Source organism: Mesoplodon densirostris, chromosome 1 (genome assembly GCF_025265405.1).
Source record: "Mesoplodon densirostris isolate mMesDen1 chromosome 1, mMesDen1 primary haplotype, whole genome shotgun sequence".
Lineage (NCBI taxonomy): Eukaryota > Metazoa > Chordata > Mammalia > Artiodactyla > Ziphiidae > Mesoplodon > Mesoplodon densirostris.
This window is the reverse complement of record NC_082661.1, coordinates 166,664,229-166,684,311: the sequence shown is the minus strand read 5'-3', so window position 1 is coordinate 166,684,311 and position 20,083 is coordinate 166,664,229. Positions and strand designations below refer to the sequence as shown.

Here is a 20,083-nt window from a genome sequence, read left to right as displayed (position 1 = left end):
CCAAAGGTGGTTTTAACATGTACAGTTTTCATTATAATTGCTTTGTTATGCTGTATTACTTGAAGATGTTTACAGTGTAAAGAATACATTTTGGTAAGAAGGTGAAATTTTACTATTTTAGATTTTATTAATAAATTGTAGAATTTATTAATAAATATTTGGAAATTTTGCAAAGTTATAGAGAGTTTAAATTTAAAGTGGTGTATTTCTTTTATTAGAAATCATTTGAAAAACTATTTATCTTTATCACTGCTTGCCTGATTCATTTCCCCAATCTTTGTAACCTTTTTGAAACAGTATAGCTAGAACAAGATTCCAAAGAATAGAGAGCAAAATTTAATCGTTAATCAGTTGAAAACTTACACAGAAATTTGAGTCCTTGAGACACAAATCATGATATATGAGCATTTTGCAGTTTGAAATTTCTGTCCAATTGTTACAGCTTTCCTAAAGTTATGATTTAGAAAGGGTTCTAATGTTAAAACAGTTTTATGAAATAAAGCCCTAAGTTTACAAATAATTAATCAGTGACTATGTGCTTCTGTTCATTTCTGTGATTTTAATTATCTGGTTTAATGGCAGACAGATAATGCAAGCAGATCGGGGAGACACTAAACTCTTAAAAGAGGAAGGGGGAGAGGACAGATTGTAAATGCAGTGAATACTGGGAAGTATGTGACCTCAATCATTTCATTTGCCCCATGCTGCAAGATAGTGATGGTTGCAAAGTTTTATCTAGATATGGGCTAGCTCTGCTGTTTGGATACTGTCAACTTGCGTTTATTCGAATTATGTGCCCTTAAGCTTACCATATATGCAACACTGATTCATAAGTGTATGATTTTGTTTGAAAATGATAGCTTTTTAAAGTTGCAGTTCCTCCTTAGAAACCATAATTATTCGATATCAGAAGTGTGCGTATATGTATTCCCTAAAATTAACTAGTTTTTTCTTTACTTTTTTAAAGTACTTTTTGATTAGCAAGATATCCACATGTGCATTAAAACACTTATAACTAAATGTGAATAATTTTTTAGGGATTGTGATACACAGAGAAATTTGAACTTTTTAAAATTCAGTATGATGTTTTAGAAATGCTGAAGTTTATTATCTCTGAAAAATAACTTATGCCAAAGATTACACTTTGAGAGCTCTGTCTCCACCCAGTGGCACAAAAGTAATACTCCACTCTGTTTAGTTATAAAAGCATAATTTCTGGACCTGACAAATAAACTCTTGGCAGTAGTACTAGGGTCTAGGGTAGGATGAGGGCTTTTCATTATATACCCTTTTAAGCAGTTTTAAATCTGCACCATGGATATGTGTAAATTGTCTAAGAGTGAAGGAATGACAAGGAAGCCTGCCTGTGGTATGTTAAGAGTGAAGTAAAAGATTATAAAACCATATACAGAATAATATTGTCTATGTTTAATTATGTGTAAATAAAAAAGAGAAAATATTATCAAAGGTTACCTCTATATGGGTTTTCCCAGTACCTTTATAGTATCTACTAAATATTCATAGTGGGATTGTGGTAGCAGTTTATTTAAAATTTCTAATCTTAAAGCTCTTCAGATATGCTTAAAAATACTGAAAATAAATTGCTCATTTACTACAAAGATAAACAGATTTTAACGTTTTGCTTTATTCATCTTTCTTTTTCTCTGAAAAAGAAAAACACATCTCTTCCCCTTCCTACTAAAGTTGTATATCTTCTTTTTTTTTTTCTATTTTTTTTATTAGTTTCTGCTTTATAACAAAGTGAAGTTGTATATCTTCTAAAGCCTGTTTTACTTGTATTACATGCAGCTATATCTATAAACAATAGATAGAATTGTTGTTTGTTTAAAAATGTGCATAAATGTTATCAAACTGTGGGTATCATTTTGCAACTTTTTGGTCAAAAGTATGTTTTAGAAAATTTCCATGTTTATATACAGATAAATTCACTAAAACTGTTTAATATGAGTCAACCACAGTATATCTATTTATCTTTTGTAATAATAAACCACAGTTTATCCATTTTTCTACTGAGATAGGTTCTTTCTACTTTTTTGCCCTTGCAAACAATACTGAAATGAGCATCCTTATCTCTGTCTCCTTGTTCCTAACTTTGAGAGTTTCTCTGGCTGGACACCTAGAAATGGATTACTAAGTCATTGGGAAGGCACCTCTTATTAGTCGTTGCCAAGTTGCTTTCAAAGTGGTTCTGTCTGTTTACATACCCACTGTTTATAAGAATGCCTGTCTGCCTGTATCCTCACCATACTGGGAATGATCTGATTTATTTGTTTTGTAACTTGAATGCGTATGATATGATACCTTAGTGTTATTAAAATTGTAATTTCTTTAAAGACTACTGAGGTTGAGTACCATTTCATATTTATTGGTGTTTGTCATTCAGATTTTTTCCTCTCTGAGTTGCTTGTTCCTGCTGTGGAATCTCCCTCCAAGATTCCTTACTTATCTGGAAGAATTTTTATTATTATTATTATTTTCTGGTTACTTGAGGGTTACAGATGTCTTTTCCTAGGCCTTGGCTTTTCTTTTTTACTGTGCTATGTTACTTTCTTTTTTAATCAAATGGTTTTTTTTCAAAAAGAACATTTTTAATGACAACTTTACAAATCTGGTTTGTGTTTTTATGTGTTTTTCATAAGGCGATAGATGGTTGTTTGCTCTACTAAAAGTTTTTAACTTTCACTTTAATCCTTTAGTCTTTTAATCTACCTGGAAGTTATTTTTGTTCCTATTGTGAGGTTGGAATCTAAAGATATCTCTTGATATATGGATAAACAGTTGTCCTAGTCTCATTCCTGCTCTATCCTTGCTGTTTTGTAATACAACTTCTCTCCATAGATACATAAATGCTTCCAGGCTCTCTATTTTTGTTCCATTGATCCCATTTTGCTTTAGTTGCTATATGTAGCTTTATAGTAAGTATTAATGTTTGATGGGTTTAAATCTTCCTCTATTAAATTCAGAATTGCTACTCTTGGCAAGTTACTCTTATGAATTTTAGGATCAGCTTACGAAACGCCATGAAAAGTTCCATGGGGCTTTTATTGGAATTTCTTTGAATTTAAAGATTAATTTTTAGCTTGGTTTTTTTTTTTTTTTTTTTTTTTTTTTGTGGTATGCAGGCCTCTCACTGTTGTGGCCTCTCCCGTTGCGGAGCGCAGGCTCCGGATGTGCAGGCACAGCAGCCATGGCTCACGGGCCCAGCCACTCCATGGCATGTGGGATCTTCCTGGACCGGGGCACGAACCTGTGTCCTCTTCATTGGCAGGCGGACTGTCAACCACTGCGCCACCAGGGAAGCCCTAGCTTGTTTTTTTTATAGTTACATGTGTTACCTTTCTTTAAAAAGTTATACTTCAAATTGCTTGTTGCTGATATGTAGGGAAAAGCTGTTGATTTTGGTATGCTGATTTTGTATATAGAAACATTGAATTTTTCTGTAAGAGTGTTTTGGATTTTTTTGTGTGGACAATAATAATGACTTCTTTCCCCCCTTTCCATTCCTTGTGCTTTTTTCCCAAGGCAATCTAAGACCTCCAGTAAAATGTTGAATAAAAGTGAGAAAGTGATTGTGGACAAATAGTGATCTCCATTTCTAACTTTAAAGAGAATGCTTATTTCATCATGAAGTGTGTTTTTTTGTTTATTTGTTTTGTTTTTTGCTCTGTGTTTGATGGGTTACAGTTTTTTTTGGCCGAGCCACGAGACACGTAGGATCTTAGTTCTCTGACCAGGGATTGAACCCGCGCCCCCCTGTGTTGGGAGCACGGAGTCTTAACCGCTGGGCCGCCAGGGAAGTCCCTGATGGATTTGTTTTTTTTTTTTTTTTTTTTTTGCGGTACACGGGCCTCTCACTGTTGTGGCCTCTTCCGTTGCGGAGCACAGGCGCAGGCTCAGCGGCCATGGCTCACGGGCCCAGCCACTCCGCGGCATGTGGGATCTTCCCAGACCAGGGCACAAACCCGTGTCCCCTGCATCGGCAGGAGGACTCTTAACCCCTGCGCCACCAGGGAAACCCAAGACATTATTTTTTGTGTGTGTAGCTTTGTGGGAGGTACCCTCTCTGACTCTAAGCTTCCTTGTCTGTAAAATGTAACCTACCCTATGAGATTATTTTGTAATTTAAACTAAATAATAGTTGTAAAACAATTAGAACATACCCTGGCCCATAATCATCCTCAATAAATGTTTTGAATTTTATTCTGTATTCTGAAATATTATAAGATACAGATGATTCTATGGAGATTTTGAAGAAATTGCCTATAGGCAGTTTGAGTTTGGTGTGTGTGTATGTTGGCAGGAGGGAAGGAGACAGATTTTTAAATTATTGATTCAGTTTCTTATAATGGTCATAAGTCTAGATTTGTTAAATTATATATTTCTAAAATATTGTTTGTTTTATCTGAGTTACAAAATTTGTGGCTTAAAGTTGTCCATAGTATTTTATTTGATTTTAAAAATCTCACATCTTTAAATTTTCTTTTCATTTCTCCTCCTTGATTAATCTGGCATGATTTGTCTATTTTATTTCACTCCGTCATTCTTCAAAGAGCTAACTGTTGGTTTTGTTGATATTCTCCATTTAGTTCCGCTCTTATCTTTTATTTCCTTTATTGGAATTTGCTTCATTTGTTTGTTTTTAATATTTAGGCACCTAGCTCATGAATTTTCAGTCCTCCTGTTTTCCTTAATATATGATTTTTATGGCTGTGAATTTCTCTCTAAGAATGACTTTAACTGAATCTACCTAAAATTTGGATACGTATAGTTTGATTATCATCTAGTTTTAAAATGTTTCCAACTTTTAATATGTCTCTTCCTTGAAATATGAATTATCTGGAAGTATATGTTTAAGTTTCCAAATGTAGTATGTTTGTTTTGTTGTTTATTTGGCCATTAGTTTTTAAAGAATATCTTTACTTATCAATTTCTAATTGTATTATGCTTAGAGAATAGCATCTATATAACATTTATTCTTTGGTATCTTCTGAGACTTGCTTCATGACTTAGTATTTATTTGATCGAATATTTAAAATTTTCCACACATATCTGAAAAGTGCATTTTCTTAATTGTTAGTTATAGGATACTATATTGTTTGTTAAATCATGTATTAGTTATGAAAAATCTCTATATACCTACATTTTGGTCTACTTTTCTGTCAGTTGCAGAAAGAAGTTTGTTCAGATCTTTCACGTTTATCAATTTCTTCTTGTAATTCTGCTCATTTCTATTTTATATAGTTTAAACCAAGTTATTCGGTGAATACAAGTCCAGATGTATCTTTTTAAAAGACTAACTATTCTTCTATGATTATGTGGAGACTGCTTTACAGCTAACCGTACTTTTTGCCTTTAAGTTTGTATTATCTGATATTAAAATAGCTATAGGAGCTTTCTTTCGATTAATATTTGCCAATGTAACTTTTTCTTTAGTTAAAATTTTTTCCATCATCAGGCTCTAGATATGTCTGTATAAGAAATAGCAATAACTGTTACTATTTTGCTTTCTATTTGAGGATCTCTGTTGCCAGCGAAGGCCAATTTAATCCAATTACATTTAATCTGCTTGCTGATCCGTTTGGATTTCTCTCTGGCATATTATTTTGTGGTTTCTCTTTTCTATACCTCTTTTCAGTTTCTCTGTCATTCTCCTAAAGGATCTTCAGATGCTTTAATTTTAGACACTACCCTCCGCATCTTATATATTAATGTTGTCTAGTATTTTGTTTTGAATACCCTGCAAAAGTCATTTTTTATTGTTTTATTCAGTCATTGTTCAGAAAGACTTATATGTGTTTCTCTGTTCATCATTGTATTTTGTTTTTTACTCTTTCCTTTTTTTTTTCTTCCTTTGAAAATATGTTCTTTGGTAAAAATTCTTTCAGCTAGCAACTGGGAGTGATAAATTCTCTGTCTTTGCCTGAAAATGTCTTTATTTTCACTCTCACTTGAGAATAATAGTTTAACTGGATATCAGATTCTAGATTAACAATTACTTTTCCCATAGTATTTTGAAAACATTTGTTGTTATTTTCAGGCCTCTTATTGTTACTGTTGAGAAGTTTTAGTAAGGCAGGTTGTTCCAGTTTCCTTTTAGGTAACTTCTTGTTTCTCTCATCGCTTAGAAAATGTTTTCATTTTCTTTTGTTACACGTTTTTACTATAATATAATTAGGTGTACAATTTTTTCCCTGATACTTGGTATGCTTTTGAATCTGAAGATGATTATCTTTTTTCAATTACAGAAAAATTATTAGTTTTCTCTTTTAATATTGTTTTTCTTTTCTCTGTTCACTCCTGGAATATTAGTTGTATAGAAATATAAGACTAATATTAGCCTATAATTATATGTGTGATCTTATTTTATCTTCCACATCTCTTAACCTTTCTTTTTATCTAATTGTGCTGCATTCAGAAAAATGTCCTTAGATCCGTCTTCGAGATTACTTGCTCTTTCTTCAGCTCCAATTTTGTTTAACCCATTCTTTGAATTTTTAATTTCAGTGACTGTTTTCATTTCTCTTAGTTCTCCTTGATTCTTCATAAAATCTACTTGTTTTTTAATGCCTTGTCCTTTTTTCATTTTTAATTTTTATTTTATAATTTAATGCCCTTAAATATCTTATTTTTTAGTTTTATTTGATAATTGTATTATTTGATGTTCTTGATTGATTATTGCAGCTGTTTCTTGAGTTTGCAGAGCAGATTGCCTTCTCCTGTTTTATAATGTTTTACTGAACTATCTTAAAGGAACTTCTTTTTTTCTTTCCTCCAGGGAAACACTTTGTGAGGAGTAGGAGTGCTCCTCAATATGATTTCTTTTGCTTCTGGCAGTAGTTTCAAGGGCTTCACCTACTCAGGACCATCTTTTTTTGTTGTTGTTAACCTTTTGGATTTGGATTTCACAGACCCTTCTGGTAGTATAAACTTGAACTCCACGGTAATATGAGTTAGTTTATATTGAGTTTGAGTATTGAACACCCAGCATATTGAGTTTTTCATAAGAACCTTTTTAAATTCCTGTATCCAGAGAACATGCATTGAAGGAAGTTCCCTTGTTCATTGGTCAGATTTCTTTTCAGTACACCCTCCCACTGAGGAATGCAGCCATCTAGGCCCAGGTTTTTATCCAGAACACTCACAATTCCTATTCCTCACCTTCTGTGGGCTTAAGGTGTCATTTATATCCCCAAATTAAAGGGCAAACCCTTAAATTACTGAGACCGAGAACCTCCCACAGCAGTTGCAACATCACTCACAGGCCTACTAGCTCTGACTTTTAGTCTTTGTATTTTGGCATCCGAGAATTTTCTCTTCTTCCTTGCAAACTCAGCTATGCATTTAAAACTATTGTTATATTTTATTCAACATATTGAAGTACTTGAGGCTATTTAAAGTGTGTGGTTGGAGGTTGGGAATGGTGGTCAGGTTATCTTTGACTGCCATATTGCTAGAACCAGAAGTCCCTATATTACTTATTATTTTTGGTTGTTGGTGGCGGGGGGACCCCCTTATTCAAAACCAAATTTTATCTTCTTTGCCATAAGAAAATACAGTTTGCAAAATAGTGTCTTATTAAACTGTTATGCTTCTGTATGTAATTATTGATATTAGAATGAAAAATCACCTCAAATAAATTTCTGTACAGTGAACTTCAGTGTTTTATTTAACTATTCTTATAAATCACAGGTAGGGATGGCTGTCGGCTTTCATTGAGAATTAATAATAGCCTGGAGATATTATTAAACATGTTCACCTTTTGTATAGGAGAGATTGTTACAAGGTCAGAGTGAACTGCTTTTTAATCCTACATGAGTTTTATGGTGTTGGCAATATGTAAGAAGAAAATTTTTTGAAAGGATTGTAGAGTTGTAAACATGTTCTAGATGTGACCCATTTATAAGTCTCATCTTTATGTTATATTCTTTATTGGATTACTTAGAATTTTCCTCATATAAACTATTTACTTTGTTTTTAAACCTTCTTCATGCAGTATCTTTCCATCTTTGTGAGTAATACTCATTTTTCCAAGTAGGGAATCCTGATTCTTCTCAGCCCTTCTCATCACACCTAGTCATGGCTGAATGTGGCTACGTTTTACTGTGTATACCAAGTAACCAGTGATTGATGAGAAGGGCTGCATTATATGCTAAGAGTTGTAGAACTTAATCATCTGTGTCAGTCTGGACACATTCTTTTAGTATTTGTAGGATATTATTTCTTCTTTCACAAAGTGAGAACATCAGACTAAAGATTTCAAGGGTTTCTTCCAGTTCTGTAATCTATGAATCATTATAAATAAGGGAAAATTCTAATGTTTGTCTACTAAATTATAAATAGTTTCATATTACATAGTTTGTGTTTGGAAGAAGCCTTGTACGGTATTTATGGAGGTAGTCAAATATTCTGAAAATATTCCCTTTAATTTTACCCATTTTCTTTTTTTTTTTTTTCCAGTCCATCAGGTTATTTCAGTGGCTGTTTCTGTTTGAATTGTTTGTTAATTCACTCAGTAAATACGTACTGTACATCTTTTTTTTTATAAATTTATGTATTTTATTTTTGGCTGCATTGGGTTTTAGTTGCTGCGTGTGGGCTTTCTCTAGTTGTGGTGAGCAGGGGCTACTCTTTGTTGTGGTGCAGAGGCTTCTCATTGCAGTGGCTTCTCTTATTGCAGAGCACGGCTCTAGGTGCGCCGGCTTCAGTAGTTGTGGCTTGCGGGCTCTAGAGTGCAGGCTCAGTAGTTGTGGCACATGGGCTTAGTTATTCCGCAGCTTGTGGGATCTTCCTGGGCCAGGGCTCGAACTTGTATCCCCTGCATTGGCAGGTGGATTCTTAACCACTGCGCCACCAGGGAAGTCCCTGTACATTCTTTTTGTCTGGCATTGTGCTAGTTGTGATGCAGTGTTGAACATGGTACACAGTTATTTGCTTCATGAAACATGCAGTGTAATGGAGGACAGACAAGAGCAATGCACTAAGTTATGTCATAGGGAAATACACTTTGGTGTTGCCATGTGAGCACAAGAGGGCAAACACTGACCTTAAATTTGGAGGGGTTGGGAAACTTCCTGGAGGAGCTGCTCTTTAAGTGAAATAGGAGGTCAAGGGAGAGATGAGATGAGGAAAGAAGGTGTGGAGCCAAGAGATACTCTGATACTTCTGGGAGCTGAGTGAGGTATATTGTTCCTAGTATTCCTATAACAGAGAAGAAGGACACTAGTTCCAAATTAGAGGCTAGATAAATAGGGCATTCTAAGCCATGTTAAGGAGTTTGACTTTATCCTAATCCTAGAAGTAATGGGAGCAACTTAAGGGTTTTAACCAATAAAATGTCATATTCCTTTTCCATTTTAAAATGATCATGCAGGTTGCAGTATGGAGAATAAGTTGGAGGAGAAAGACCAGTTATTATTCTGGTGCAGTAGTCCAGCATAATACAGCAGTGGTTTGTTTAGGGGGAAGTGGAGAGATGCGAGAGATACCCAGGAGGTAGAACTGGAAACACTTTATGATCAACTAGATGTGGTTTATGATGGAGGAAGAAGAGTCAAGAATGTCTGCGTTTCCAATTCAGATAACTAGGTGAGTGGTGGTGTGTTTTATTTTTAACCAAGGTGTAAGGAACATAGAAGAAGGAGTGGGTTTGGGAGGAAAATGTTGAATTCAGTGTGGGTATCTGTGGAATACCCAAATGTCCAGTAGGCAGTTGATTGTGACGTTCTAAAGTTTAGGAAAAAGATTAAAAGCTGGAGTCGCAGATTTGGACTTCTATAGACTGCAAAGGGTAATTGAAGTAATGGGAGTGGATGAAATTTCTTGAGAAGAATAAGTGGAACAAGAATAACAAGGCCTAGAACAGAACTTCGGAGACAGACAATTAAGGGACAGTAAAGGAAGAGGTGAGAATGTGGTTGGAGAGGTCAAGGAAAGGATAAACTAATAATGTCACGTGCTGGTCCAATGTCAAGGAAGGATGGAGATACTCACTGAGTTTAGCAATGAGGAAGTTTATCATAACTTCGTTAATGATAGTTGCAGGGAAATTGTATGGAAGCACTTTACCATTTCTTTGATGAACGAGTGAAGATAAAGTAGTGTGGAAAGCAACTAGGTCATTTACATAAAAGGGAAGAGAGATGTCAGCTGAAAACAGTCTGAGGGTAGAGGAGGTTTTCTTGTTGCTCTTGTTGTTTATCTGTTTGTTTTTCAGGTTTGTTTTTTCAATTTTTTAAAAAAATAAATTTATTTTATTTTATTTTTATTTTTGGCTGTGTTGGGTCTTCGTTGCTGCACGCGGGCTTTCTCTAGTTGCGGCGAGCAGGGGCTACTCTTCCTTGCGGTGCGTGTGCTTCTCATTGCGGTGGCTTCTCTCATTGTGGAGCACAGGCTCTAGGTATACGGGCTTCAGTATTTGCGGCACGCAGCCTCAGTAGTTGTGGCTCGCAGGCTGTAGAGCACAGGCTCAGTAGTTGTGGTGCACGGGCTTAGTTGCTCCGCAGCATGTGGGATCTTCCCGGACCAGGGCTCGAACCCGTGTCCCCTGCATTGGCAGGCAGATTCTTAACCACTGCACCACCAGGGAAGCCCCCTGTTTTTTCAACTTTTATTTTTAAGTGCCGATGGGAAATAGAAGGGGAGAAGATGAAAATAAAGGCAGCAAAAGGGATAAACAGTAGATAAGGTCCTTGAGTTTAGGGTAGAGAATGGGACAGATAGTGGAAGGAACAGAATGTGTGAACTAGAAAGGTAGGAATGTCAGAATCTAAATTATCTGATGTCTTAAGCTTATTCAAAAATGAAGCAGTTCTGAACGATGGCAAGACCAAGGCATGAGAGTGGGTGGTGGAGTAGAGTAGAGGTGAATGTCTGGTGAGAAGAGATGAAAACCATGATTGGTTAAGGTGTTGATCTTACAGATGAGATGGCTCAAGCTGGTGAGAGGTTGGATGGACTGGTAAGAGAGAGACTAAGCAGGAAGTGACTAGTGAAGTGGAGATGAGAGATTCACGTGGCGTAATAGTGTGAGTGTCAAAGGAACATGTTTTTATAAAGGGAGTGAGGGTTTACAACAATATTGGGGAGTGAGAAGGCCATCAGTCTGTTGTTCTGATGCTGCAGCACGTGAGGTATGAAGAGTGAACGGCTTCAGCTTGAGAATGGTATTCTTAGGAGAGCTATGTTTCCATTAAGGCAAAGAAATGAAGTGCCCATTCAATGAAGATTTAAGCACATAGGGGAAGTTTGTCTGCTGTCTGCGTGGGTCTAGACTGAGACTGGGAGCAGAAACAAGGTAATCTAAGACTTCTGGTTAGTTCCACAATAGTCAGTGTTCAAAAAACAAGTTTTTATCTGACCTTTGCCTAAAAAATAGTGAGACTATATATACAGTATTTAAATGATCCTTGATTTAAAATTTCTCAAAGTTCAAACAAGTTGTGCTATCTCAAGAGATATTTGTTGAAAAATCCAACCTGTTTTACTGAATAGTTTTCTCGTCTTTCAATGTTAAAATTCATTAAAATATTTGCAATAAAGTACAGATTCCTTACAAATATGCTTTATTGATTTTTAAATATAAAAATTTGTTATCTTGGGTAAATGTTTAAGCCTTTATGGTTAGTAATGTCAGATTTTATATTTAAAACCTCATGTGTTTATATGTTCACTTCTGTTTATTTTTTAGACCTGTTTTTATTTTTGTTACATTTTTTTTTACTTCTTAACTTTCCTGAGATGCAGCGTTATAGGTGATAGAGGATGGTAATAATTGTACAGTTACTTCAATAAAGGTAGATTCAATGGTGACAAAGGTAGATTAATCACATCAGTTCTCTTTGGTGTGTCTCTGTAGTGTGCATGAAAGGAGCATTGGATTTTATGAACGTTTTCATTTATTTCTGCTTGGCTTTCAGGGACCATGGCTAAACCTGCTGGATCACTGGCCAGAAGCAGCAGCTTGTGTCGCTCCCGCCGCAGCATCGTTCCGTCCTCGCCGCAGTCTCAGCGAGCTCAGCTTCCTGCACATGCTCCTCACCCGTCACACCCCCGGCACCCCCACCATCCCCAGCACACACAGCACTCCTTGCCTTCCCCTGATCCAGATATCCTCTCAGTGTCAAGTTGCCCTGCTCTTTATCGAAATGAAGAGGAGGAGGAGGCCATTTACTTCTCTGCTGAAAAGCAATGGTATTGGCAATGAATGAAATACAGTATGTGTTGGGCTGGGTGGGTAGGAGTGGTATGTTGTGTTAATTTTCTACTGCTGCATAACAGGTTACAACAAACTTTAGTGGCTTCTAACAACACCCGTTTATTAACTCTCAGTTCTGTATGCCAAAGTCCAAGCTTGGTGTGGCTAGGTTTTCTGCTCAGGGTCTCACAAATCTAAAATCAAAGTGTTGGCTGGGCTTTATTCTTATCTGGGGCTTGGGGACCTCATCAAAGCTCACTTGGTTGTGGCAGAATTCAATTCCTCGTGGTTACAGTACCAAGGTCCTGGTTTCCGTGCTTGCTCTCAGCTGGGGGCTGCTCTCAGATTCTAGAGGCTGCCCGCTCTTCCTTGCCATGTGTGGCCTCTATCTTCAAAGCCAGCAACAGAGAATTTCCCTTCTTTCAAATCCCTCCTTTGCTTTGAATCTCTGCCTTCCTTTATCTCTGATCTCTATACCCAAATTTAAAAGGCTTACCTGGATAATAATCTCTCTATATACTAAGATCTACTAGTTTGGGCCTTAATTACACCTGCAAAATCCCTTCATAGCAGCACCTATGTTAGTGTTTGATTAAATAACTAACTGGGAGAAGATGTGCGTACACCAGGGCTGGGAATTGGGGGACCATCTTAGAATTCTGAACTCCACAGACATAGGATATTTTGAGATATAACTGCTTAGAGGCTATTGCACACAATTGACTCAAGTCTCAGAATATATACTTGTCTAACGAACAGTTTCATATGTAAAATATAATGGCAAGAGCTTAAATATACTTGAGCACAAGGAAACATTAAATATGACTGACTGAGGTTTTAAAATATGTGTTGCCAATTAATGATTTGTTCTGTTATGTGCTAGCAAGCAAGCAGTATCAGATGCAAAAGATTTAAGAAAATGTCAGGAACTTAAAGGAGGAAATTATATTATAACACTTTTTTTTTTTTTCTATAAAGTAGATATAACAGCAGTGTATTCTAGTCCAATGAGACCGGTTACTGTTGGGGATCTCTCTAAACCATATTCCTCTTTTGGAGCAGTACGGTATTAAGTGACAGAAAAACTGGTATTGGTTTCTGAGTTTGCCACTTAGTAGCCATGTGGCCATGAAGTCTTTACTGTTCTTGTAAGAAAAACAAAACCAGAAGGAATGGGCTGGACACTCGCCATAAGCCCTGGTGGCTCTCTGTCATGTGATTCTTCACACATAATTGTTTCATCTGCTAGTGAAAGTAAATTTTATGATTAGCAAGTGATCATTATAGCATATTCCTAAGGAGATAGGACAAGTTTTGTGTTGTCATTGCAACTGGAGAATCTGATGCAGCTTTGCTTGGTTAGTACTTTATGCCCAGCTTTTTTGTCTAACCTTTGCAGTATATACTACAGTATAACTGTAGTCACCAGTAAGATGGCTTTACTGACAAAACTAATTTTGTGTGGCTTACGGAAATTAGTAGGAAAACTCCAGAGCTCTGCTGTCCAGTAGAATTTTTTGCACTGATGGAAATGTTCAGCCCTCATTTCAAAGAGCACTGTCAGAAATTCACAGCTAGCTCATAAATTTGAGAAGAATTTGGATTCAGACAACTTCCTCCTCTCCATTTTAGTCTTTTAAGTGTTGAACCACCAGAATCCTTACAAAATAATAATAATACAAACATTTACTATTTACCAATCTTTTATGTTCTATGCATTATTGCACGTATACTCTCATTTAGACCTTACCTTGAGTTAAGTCTTGTTATACGTGCATTAAACTTACATAAATTCAACTACACGTCACTGTGGGAAAAAAATAAAAGAAAAATGACATAAATGGTACATACAATTAAATTCAATATTCTGAAGAATATATGCTCCGGAAAAAATGGGAGATTTTAAGGTGTACTAGACCTGTATTCCAAGTCTGACTAGTTATGCAGAAGAAGCAACACTTCAGATTATTATTTGTTTTGGAATTAGGATATTAGAACTAGAAGTAGTATTAGAGATTAATCAAATACTCTTACCTAGACAAGAAAATTGAGATCTGGTTAAATTAAGTGATTTGCCCAAGATTGTACGGCTAATTAATGACAGGACCAGGATAGGAATCTAGGTCTCCTAAATTAGGTCAGTATTCTTTTCACGCATTATTTAGATTTTAGAAGTTAGTTTTTTTTTTTTTTTTTTTTTTTGTGGTATGCGGGCCTCTCACTGCTGTGGCCTCCCCCGTTGCGGAGCACAGGCTCCGGACGCGCAGGCTCCGGACGCGCAGGCTCAGCGGCCATGGCTCACGGGCCCAGCCGCTCCGCGGCATATGGGATCCTCCCAGACCGGGGCACGAACCCGTATCCCCTGCATCGGCAGGCGGACTCTCAACCACTTGCGCCACCAGGGAGGCCCCAGAAGTTAGTTTTTAAAATATTTTTAACCTAGTTTAGAATTTCACACACAAAGCAGCCAAACCACATAACAGAATAGAAAGTAAATTCATAAAATTTTGACTAGATCAGCTTCTGGCTCTGGAAGCTGAAGGAACAGTGAACAGCTCCAGGGAACAGTGATATATGCTGCTTGATTAATGGACATCTACTCCAAAAAGAAGCCTTGCAGAAAAGTCCCTACCAGTGATTGATTTCTGAGTCATTTCTTCCTATCTGAACTGCCTCTTGCCCTCTGTTAGCACTATCCATTATCAATTGTAAGAGCATTTGAGGAATTATGCAGTACATGTAACTGTATAAAATGAAAGCATTATTTAAGTCTTTATTTGCCCAGGAGATTTTGTACCTTCTGAAAGCTTGTAGCGTAATAAAGACAGTCTTCACATACATGTGTGAGTAAAGTTCATAGTAAAGACTAAATACATTTAGCAGTCTAATATATAACTGAAGTATGGTATTAACAAAATACATGTCAAAATCAATAAACATGCATATCATAATATGAATAATGATAGTAATCATAGGTCATCCAAGGTGAGAGAGCATTCAATTCATTTACTCTATAAATATGAATTTAGTCCTTGCTGTGTGCCGTGTACTTGCTAATAACTTGAGCTGCCAAGACAGATGAGACAAGGTCCTGGCCTAGTTCCAGCTGGTAGATTATGATCATATGTGTTCCTGCCTTTCTGTCTTCAGCTCTCTTCCTTCTCTCACCTTATTTCTTTCACCAGTTACTTTTTACCTTGACTCTACTTTTCATTTCATAATCATTCCGTTCATAGAGTGAACACTATTCATCTCAGGTATGGTACATTCAAAAATGAATAAATTGTTATCCCTATTCTTCAAAATTTTCCTCCCTCCCTCCCTTGCTTCCCCTCTTTCTTCTCTTATCTTTTCTTCCTTCTTTTTTTCCTTCCTCCCTCCCTCCCTTTCTTTTCCCTTGCTCCCTCCCTCCTTCCTTTCTTCCTTCCCTCCCTCTTTCCCTTCCTCCTTCCCTCCCTCCCTTCCATACTTACTAAATATCCACTATGAGCTTGTCACTATTCCAGAGAATACAAAAGTTAATAAGACTTCCTGCCCTCATTGTCTCCTTTCTTCTGGGGAAACTGACTATAAATAAGTTAATATAAAATATTTTAGGTAGTGATAAGTTCTGGGATGCTAAACAAAGACAGGTAAAAGGAAAGAGAATGCTGCTTTGGATAGGGTAGTTAGGAGAAGCATCTCTGGAGAGAGCATTTGAGTCATGTGGAGATGGAGGGGAAAAAAGATGAGGCAGAGGGAACAGCAAGCGCAACAGCCCTGAGGGAGTCGCAAGATTGGCATGTGGCAGGAACAAGGAAGAGGCAGAAAATGGTACATCGTGCAGCTGGAGGGATAGCCATGGACCTGACCATGCAGGGCTTTGTGGCCTTTGGCAAGGACTTTGGAGTTTAGCCTAAGTGTGTGAGGAAGCGTTGGAAAGTTTTGAGCAAGAGATTATTGTGCTCTGATTGAGTTTTTACAAACCACTTTAAGGGCTGTGCAGAGAAGTAACTCAGAGGGAAGAACAAGAATGGAAGCAGGGAGACGAATTAGGAAGCTATTGCAATCATTGAGGTAACTGGTAGGGCAGGAAGAAGGAAGGTAGCAGTGGGACAGGAAGAAAAGGGTGTGTTTGAGGTATATTTTGAAGGAATAGCTGATAGCATTTACTGTATGTTGGCTTTGGGGTTGTAAACTTTATTTTTTCCAGTCCTCTTTATTTCTCTTGCCACTGTGGAAAAGAGGGAAAAATCACAAAGGAATAAACTTGTGATAATTTATTGAATGTCTACTTTAAAAAAATAGCTCAATATCATTACCTTTCACCTGCCATCCACTCCCCACCCTAGTGTATCTCACCTCTCTTCCCTTCTGTTTTAAACTTGGGAGAGCTTATATTTTAGCTAAGTATATTCTTTTCTTCCTTCCTTAGGAAGCTATATTTAATCAATTTAATGACTAAACAATAAAGGGAGAATGTGGTGACTAAAATCCATCTTCTCAACTATATGTCAACTATGTGCTTTAGAAAGAAAAATTTTCAGTGTTGAAACAAAACAGAAGTAGCTGAAATGATAAAAACCTGTAAAATTTAAACATTTTCATTACTCTGACAATTGAAGAAGGTGTAACTTTAAGTTATAATATTTTCTAGTTGGAAGGTATCATTATCATAGTTTATGTTAAAAATTAAACATTTTGGTAAGTTATATTATTTAAAGTAGTAATTTTCTAATTTTGTTGAAATGTGTATAGAATCTTAACATCTCTCCCTTTAATATTTCGATAACTTAAACAGTGGAAGATGTTTTGGTTAGAATTAGTTAGAATGTCTGCCAGTACCCTTAAGAAACATTGATTTAAAATTTTACCTTTGCCTCTATCTCATCCAGGGAAGTGCCAGACACAGCTTCAGAATGTGACTCCTTAAATTCTTCCATTGGAAGGAAACAGTCTCCTCCTTCAAGCCTTGAGATATACCAAACATTGTCTCCTCGAAAAATATCAAGAGATGAGCTCTCTCTAGAGGATTCATCCAGAGGAGATTCGCCCATAGCTGCAGATATCTCCCGGGGTTCTCCTGATTGTGTAGGTCTGACAGAAACTAAGAGCATGATCTTCAGTCCTGCAAGCAAAGTGTACAATGGCATCTTGGAGAAATCCTGTAGCATGAACCAGCTTTCCAGTGGCATCCCGGTACCTAAACCTCGCCACACATCATGTTCCTCAGCTGGCAACGACAGCAAACCAGTTCAGGAAGCCCCAGGTGTTGCCAGGATATGCAGCATCCCACATGACCTTTGCCATAATGGAGAGAAAAGCAAAAAGCCATCAAAAATTAAAAGCCTTTTTAAGAAGAAATCTAAGTGAACTGGCTGACTTGGTGGAATTTCATTCAAGTGGCATCTTTAAACTTTTATCTCCCATCCTTCACTCCTCTTTTTTTGTTTTAATTTTAGGAATGTAACTCCATTGGGGCTTTCCAGAGTGGATGCCATAGTGGAATGTCCTTAAGAGCAACTGTCTACTGTCTGCTTATTTAAATGACTATATAATCAATTTGTCAAGCCAGTTATCACTGAAAAATCATTAAGAGATGAGACAGTTTACAGTCATTTTTGCCTATTTATTTCTGCTTTGTTATTAGTGATATATATACAACATTTTGTTGAGAGCCACTATGGACTTAACAAGCTTTAATGGACTAGTAAGCCAGCATGGGCTTGCAAAAATTTCTTGTTTACCAGAGCATCTTCTTATCTTTCCACAGAGCTATTTACATCCTGGACTAAAATAACTTAAAAGGAGTAAAACTAATTGCACTACTGTTTCTCAGACTGGAAAAAATATCTCTGCAAGTGAAACTGTATAGAGTTTATAAAATGACTATGGATAGGGGACTGTTTTCACTTTTAGATCAAAATGGGTTTTTAAGTAGAACCTAGAGTTTCTAATTAACTTGATTTCTGGAAATGAAAACCCACGCTTTTATTATGGGAAGCTTCTTTAAATGCATTTAACATTATAAAGTTTCAAGTCCTGCTGTAAAGACCATGTTGTTGTTTTTTTTCCCAGGGCTTTCACTGTGATTTTCTGCATTGCAGGCTGTATGATAAAATATAAATAATTTAAAGAGAGAGGCTCTTGATTCCTTACACAAAGTGGAAGAGTTAAAACTTGATTGAAGGACTTAAAACATTCACAAGCATATACTAAACTAGGGGGATGTGGGGATTCAGGCACTTGTTTACAGACTCAATAACTGCAAAGATTTATGGTTTGTGAAAAACTTGTACTGTGGAAAAGATAATAAATCGAAGACATTATTGTGTGGGACTGTGCTGATTTTTGTTGATAACACTCCACTAAGAACACTATATGTTTTTTGGAGAGCTGTGTAAGCTGTCTTCTTGCTTAACTGCAATGTAAGAAATAGTGATGTTTTGGAAGTAAGTTGTCAACAAATTTCTTTCTATTTTATATTGTTTGTCATATTTTTATGTAGTTTGAAATGTTTAAATGTTCTAATATCAAGATTAACAAATATAAATTTATGGTGCATTTAGATTGTATTGTATTTATAAAGGTTGGGGTTTGTTAAACTGATAGCTTATTATAAAGGTAACTTTTACTGTGAAGATTGTCACATGAGTAACAAAGTACATTAACATCTGGGGAGTTTCTGCTTAAACTGCTTCTTTTAAAAATTCAGTCAAAATGATCTGGTTAATGCAATGTGGATGGACATTTAGGTGAACAACTGATGCATATTAGCTAGAATGGTTTTTCAGCTTTGTGGCTGAAATATATAATGTCCAACTCAGTCCTGTTTAGATGAAAATGCTGATTGATAAACAATCAGCATTCAAGATTTGCTCCAAAGAAATACTTTACTAAGAATATGAACAGTTTCCCAAAGTTTCCTGTAAATTTTGTATACTTTAGTGCCGTTGTTAAAAACTGTTAAGGTCTTGAATATTTATATACGCAGATATTTATATATTTAATAGACAGTGCTTTGAGGTCAAAAATTGTTTGACTGAAATAAACATAGTGTTTTGGACTAATTATAAGGTAAGTTAACCTGAAAGGTCAAGAGTTGAGGAACACAGACCCTAAAGCTGTTTAGAAAGGGGAAAAATTGTGCATGAAGAATTGAAAAGCCCCCTGGAAAGTTTCTTCAGAGTGAAGGGAATACCTAATCTTCTTTCTCCTTCTTACAATCAGCCAGGAGTTCTCCCCATTGAAAATTGCAAAAGGGATGAGAACCTTTTAGTTTGATGAATAGAGAAGGTAAAAGCCACAGAGCATGAAGGGCTGGGAGAAGGAGGATCTCTAGGAGTGCCCAGCAAGGCTTCCACTTGTTCAGGGTTAGAAGGGATCCTGGATCAGAACCACGTGGATGCTAGAACTTGTGGCTGGGAGTGGGAGAGGCTGGCCTAAGTAAAATGTGGGCTGTCTTAAGTCGGGGGATGCATTGTTTGTTCTAAATTTCACACGGTTATAAACAAATTCAACCAAGGGATACTTGCTGCCTTATGTTGTTTGTAATATTTACTTGCATTAGTACAATGCTCTGTATTTGTAAATTCAACAAAATAATTGAGTTTTGGAAAGCCACAATAATTTCTGTATCACATCATTTACACACGAAGAGTTGGACGTTAATATAAATTTTTTAAATTACCCATTTCTTACCTTATTTTAACCTTATAAAACTATGGTATTTTCCTGATTTTAAAAGTAATACCTTCCTTATTGTAAAAAACGATTCATGATAGAAAAGTATGAAGAAGAGAAACAACAGCAATCAAATTCTACTACCCACAGTAATCACTTTTAATATTTTGGTATGTTTTCTGCTAGATCATTTTCTAATTACTGATA

At 36.3% G+C, this 20,083-nt stretch overlaps 1 protein-coding gene across 1 annotated transcript in view; it reads left to right on the top strand.

The window, feature by feature from the left end:
- Nucleotides 1-18,522, top strand: part of STIM2 (stromal interaction molecule 2) — a 177,917-nt gene extending 159,395 nt beyond the window's left edge. Inside the window, exons 11-12 of the mRNA XM_060111378.1 lie at nucleotides 11,937-12,210; nucleotides 17,089-18,522. Coding sequence (XP_059967361.1) covers nucleotides 11,937-12,210; nucleotides 17,089-17,566 — 752 coding nt within the window. The 3' untranslated portion in view covers nucleotides 17,567-18,522. The remainder of the gene's footprint in view (nucleotides 1-11,936; nucleotides 12,211-17,088) is intronic.
- The last annotated feature ends 1,561 nt before the right edge of the window (nucleotides 18,523-20,083 follow it).